Raw genomic sequence first — 5,938 nt, 5'->3', positions numbered from 1 at the left:
TGGCGCCATTTACAACAATAATTTCAAAACATTTATTTCGGTGGCTCCTGGGAATGGTCAGAGTGATCTGACTGTGCATTCGAGGATTCATGGCTCGCATTCCATGGCCCAGTGGTTAGAGTGCTCGGACTATGCATTCGAGAGTTCATGGTTCGCATCCAGTGCCACGACCATTATGTGAAAAAAGTAATAAAGTGAATAAAACTGTGCCCAATGTTGAATAAACGATATATACGAAATTTTATACGTCATTCCAAATTCATGGCTAAATCCAAATACTGTACATTTCGTGATTTTTTTTTTTAAGTATTAATAATTCTGTATCTTCTGTGAAATATTTTTCTATGATACACAATATATTAAACGATCAAGGCATTGATATCTTATCTCGTGAATGTTACAGGAGACTAATTTGCAGAGTTTAACTCTTCATGGAGCATACGCACCTTTGATTGTAATCATATAACTTTACATTGTAGTAAACATCAAACTTTGAATATAGCTGCACTGATCGTCGCGCCTCCACAAATTATTTCATTCTTCGAAATATGACGCAGCGGAACTTACTGATTCGGAAATGTTTTACTCACCCACCCTTCTTCCTCCTCAGCTCTTAGTTTTGGGTTAGAGATTGAATCAATACAAATCCGGGAATTCTGTCGTTCGCTATCTACGCTAATGCTCAGTTCTAGCGAATCGTCCTTTGCCTTTTCAGACGAGTGCGCATGTCACATTTCAGACATTGTTCCAGTCCAATTCGCTGTAGTGTTAGCCTACATCCTTACATCTCGAAAAGGAAACGTTTGGTTTGAAAAGGTTACAAATAAATCAACATATAACTGGAACTGTATTCTGAAAATCAAAGCTAACGGTACGCTGTTGTGGTTCGAACATCTTTATTATCATAGCTGCAAACAGAAGATAACTACCTCTGCAATGCCAACGTCTGGCGCTTGGGTGTTGTTCCGAGTTTTTGGAGTAGCAGTCGTCTTTGCCATGGTTTTCCAAGGAGGTAAAAAAATAATTTTTTTCTCAACAAAAATCCTTAAAACACGCTGATTCTAATCATGATATATGCTTTGCCAAGTTAAAGAAATTCTTAGCTACCAGAATTTCCATTTTCCCATTCTTTAACATAGAGTTGAATAGAATATTATTTTCAAATTCATTTAACTTCATGGTTTTTTTATGGTTATCGTTGTTTCACTTGTATCATGTTAAAGATATAGAAACCACAAACTGCTCATTAATTTCAATATGAATCTCACGGAAACTTTGTTATCAGGTGATTTTCTACGAGTTTTCTGAGAAGGTAGTTTACATATTAGCCCAAAAATAGCTGTAACATTGATTTTGGGCTTTGATCGATATTACGCAACTGAGATAATTTTCCACTAATATGCTAAGAACATTATATTACGCCTAATGCAAGATGGACAAGTCAAAAGCAGAGGAGCTCACGGTTCCTATATGTTAAGCCGTTAGTCGTTGAGTCTTAATTTGATAACTTTTTTTTTCGTCACTAACCACGTGAGACTTCTTACTGTAATTATGCCTCTTTTGTGAATAACAACTACATCTTTAATTTATAGTATTGATCAAGTTGTTGTCTGAAAACCCTCAAATCAATCAGATCCATAAAATTTTCTTTAATTTTTTAAACACCTTCAGTAAATAGGTTTATCAAAAAATACTCCGTTGTTGATATAGGATCATCATTATATACATAGACCAATGCTTTAGTACTTAAACCTCGTCTTCTGACCAGTTCAGTAATCAGTACTAAACTTATACATTAAAAAATACATTATACATTAAACTCGAACAGTCGGATTATCTCTTCTTTTTCTATTATAAAGTTAAACATTGAATTTTTTAGGAGCTGTTTTCTCAGTACAAAAAAACATTCTTTTTTGTAGCTCCATCATCAATAGGAATGAAAAGTGTGTTTAGTTCACCATAAGTTGTAGCCCCCCCCCCATTGGCACAGCGGCATGTCTGCGGACTTACAACACTAGAAACCGGGTTTCGTTACTCGTGGTGGGCAGAGCACAGATAGCCCATTGTGTAGCTTTGTGCTTAATTATAAACAAACAAACAAACCATAGGTTGTGAAAGATTTCTTGCTTGATGTAGGCGACAAATAAAATGCGACTGTATAAGCTATGCAGATATATATACCTAGCATATTTGCTATATATTTATAGCAACTTCAAATGTATTGATTTTACATTGTATAAAAAAACAAGCAAAAATAGTTAAAACATTATCATACTAGCAAATCTTTAGCGCTAAAAAACGCTTGGCGTTAGAATTATTTGCAAACGTACGAGGTTCACATGATACGCATAGAGCTTGCTGAAGCATTTTCCTTTTGCTATTGATCAGCGAGAAGAATCCATTTTGTCTAGTAGAGAGGAGTTAGAAACTCAAGCTATAGCATGAGGAAATCTTACAAAGCGGTTTTTATAAACACGTACAACCACAGGCTCCCCAAAAAAAAGAAAGTTTACATATTTGCAGTTTTGGCTATTTAGTTTGTGTATAAAATACAAATATACATATAAATATGAATAATAGTTCCGAATAATGAGAATAAAATAACTTTTTTTTTCTTTGATTGATAAAAATTATACCTTCATGGATATAAAATTAGACGCTTAAATAAACAGTAATTATTAAACAACGTAAAGTATTATATTAAACAACGTAAAGTTCTATATTAAACAATGTAAAGTACTATATATTGCATTAATTTTAATGGTGGATTTCCCCTGAATAAATAAAATTCCGAAGGGATCAATAAGCAAAACGTCTAAAAACTTCTAAAAATGAGTAAAATAATCTGACAGTTTTCGGGCAAAATAATTTGAGAGATTGACAAGTGAAACACTTAAAAGAGACACCTGTTTGTGAAAAACAGGAAAAAGCTTGTAGCTTCGTATTAAAAAGACATCGTCATTAACAACACTCAAGGAAGTGTAATTAATAAACACTATTCTTTCTAGAAATCCGTGCTGGTTCTCCTAGGAAAGAGGTAATCAAAACTATTGGTAAAGTTACTGTGTTGTCCTATAGATCTGTTGTCTTGATACAGTACTTCGTCACCTCAAGCTCTATATGTACTTGTCAACACATTCTACATAAAAAGTTTGGTTTATTCATGCTTACGGTCAGTACAAACGGAACATACATTCAGTATAAACAACATAAGTTTATTAACATATTATAAACAAAAAAGTGAACTCGATTTATTCATAATTGCAGACAGTATAAACCGAATTCACAATTTGGGTTTTATTGTTGGTTTATTACTCAGTGAAGTGGCTGTGCTAAATCAACGTTTCTGCCATATTTGAAGGTTCGTTTATGTAAATGTAAGCTTTTTCCACACTTACCGAGACATCTGGAAAATGATTTATTGTATCAACAAGCACAACACACTATCACGTGTTTTTCAAGTTACGAATATTTAAATACCACATATGGAGATATTTCAGGTGACGTCACGAAACTTCCTGTTTCATTCATCGCCGCCATATTGGACATCAAACATTCCTTTCCAACAATCTACACCATTACAAGATTCGGGAAAGCTTTACATGCTTTCAATGGCGTAAACATCACCTTTAACAAAGTATATGAAAAAGGCGCACGATATTAGAAGACAAATTTGTCATTTTTCACCTAAGATGAGCATAAGCACATGACGTCCAACATGGCGGAGTAAATTATAAGCATATAACTTTTTGACTTCAGTGCAAAATTGAGTCTACATATTTCAACTACTTTTACATTAAAACAAAATGACTTTTAGTTTAATGTTTAAAAACAAACGAACAGTTGGTGAAGAAAAACAACATATATGTTTCGAATTTATAAATGTAAGAACGAAAAAGGAGTCCTTCTTCTTTGTTATTATAATTATTCCATTTTTTTCCCATTATTATTAGTAAGTACTTCTTAATGAAAGTAGAAAAAAATGTTATTTGAAAATACATTATTCATAAAGAAATGAGCAAGACATACATTTCCTCTGTGGTAAATTTAGAACCAAGCGAGACCAGGTGCCGGACTGTGGATCTATAAATCTATCATTTGTGTCTCGTTACCCCCTCCCCCCACAAAAAAAATAGAAAAAATAAATAAATCGTGCTTCGCAGATTCGGGATGTGGGGGCGTTATGTGTATAACGTTTAAATCCCACTATTCGTTCAAACCAGACAAAAGTTAGTGGTGGTACTGTTTATTAACTGTCTTTACTCTAGACTATAAACTCAAAATTAGTTGTTGGCTTTAATGTTTCAGTAGTCATCCTTCGTAACAGACAATGAAACAACTGGTCATACAGCGTGCTCATTATATGTACATAATAAGCAAGTGACGTTTGTAGTAACATCATTCATGGAAGTTTGAAACCACAGTTGTATTGCAATGATTCTCAAATACTCTAATACGTTTTTCCTTTGTGGGCTTACACGTCGACATCGATGTAGAATACTCTGAATTACAGTTTCTATTGCATTTTGAGGAATATTTTACCATTCTTTCAGAAGTGCATTCTGAAATTTCCTGAGGCTATTTGGTTGTACTGATCGATTATGAATTTGTCTCTGCAGTATGTTCCAGATATATTTAATTAAGTTACACGAGATTGCCTGAAACCTTATGTTGCAGAACCCTCCATTTCAAGGTTATCCAATAACATTTCTGCACGATGTAGTTTATCAACATCATCTATTAGAATAAAACAGGTGCCAATTAAACCCGCGAATGGTCTCATAATAGCATCCATAATTTTCTCCATATACTTCTTGTTAGCCATTGTACGTCCTTGGCTGGTATTTGTTTGTTTCTTTTGAGTCTCACGCAAAGCAGTATGAGGGCTATCTGCACCAGCCGTCCCTAATATTGAACTGAAAGACTAGAGGGAAAGCAATTAATCAACACCTACCATCGCCAACTCTTGGACTACTCTTTACCTCAGTATAGTTAGATTGAACGTCACATTATGATAACCCCAAGTCTGAAAAGGCGAGCATGTTCAGGGATAGAAAATCGAACACTCGACCCTCAAGTTGTGAGTCGAGTGCCCTAACTACCAGGTCATACCAGGCCTTTGAATGGTATACAAGGTTCTTACAATCAAACAAGTTGATACTAGCTCACATTATGATTGAATCACTCCAGAAGGCAGCTTTTTAGACATAGCTTGTTGGTGTTCTCCAAATTACATCCAACCCTGTTATGACATTCACTATGGTACTAACGTAGTTTGTAGCTCCACTGGTATATTGCCCATGTTTACGGCCCAAGTCAGCTGTTTTTTCTGGCATGTGAAGCAGCATTTTGGGAACTTTATAATTGTTTTCTTGAAATATGAGTTGCATTTCTTTTCTAACGTTGCCCTCGGAAACTTTCCGGTTGTGACACATCTTTGCCATCTTGCAGTAACTGTTAGATACCGATCCGCTACTGGATATTCATCAAAAAATACTGAATGTAATAGCAACTTGGCGCCAAATTCAAGCGTGCTAATTACTTCTCCTCTATCTATTTCGCTGAAATGCTTACACCAAGACATAGGTAATGGTTGTTACCATAGAAACCTCAAGGTTTACTTTGAAAACTATCTTTGGACAACAGTACTGCCAATTGACCAGGGTCAATGATATCAGTCTTTCATGTTATCTGGTTTATTTCGATGTTGTTAGTAGGCTGTGTGGCAAAACAATTAATTGCTTATTGTGAGAAATGCTTAGTGACACATTAAAAATTGTAAGATACGAATATGTCTTTTTTGTTGGGGGGGGGGGGAATACTATTCTTTGATCCATAAGTATTTAGACGGAGGTGTATGGCCATCAGCGAATAAAAGGGAAATAAACGTGAATTATTTGGACAACATCTCCCCCCCCCCTAAAAAAAAGTATCTTGA

General features: G+C 34.8%; 1 protein-coding gene across 1 annotated transcript in view; it reads left to right on the top strand.

Annotated features, from left to right (window-relative positions):
* The first annotated feature begins 655 nt into the window (after nt 1-655).
* Nucleotides 656-5,938, top strand: part of LOC106478667 — a 13,352-nt gene continuing 8,069 nt past the window's right edge. Inside the window, exon 1 of the mRNA XM_013939221.2 lies at nt 656-1,012. Coding sequence (XP_013794675.1) covers nt 679-1,012 — 334 coding nt within the window. The 5' untranslated portion in view covers nt 656-678. The remainder of the gene's footprint in view (nt 1,013-5,938) is intronic.

This window comes from Limulus polyphemus, unplaced genomic scaffold, assembly GCF_000517525.1.
Source record: "Limulus polyphemus unplaced genomic scaffold, Limulus_polyphemus-2.1.2 Scaffold239, whole genome shotgun sequence".
Taxonomy (NCBI): domain Eukaryota; kingdom Metazoa; phylum Arthropoda; class Merostomata; order Xiphosura; family Limulidae; genus Limulus; species Limulus polyphemus.
Note: the sequence above shows the minus strand (reverse complement) of the source record. Positions and strands in the feature narration are given on the sequence as shown.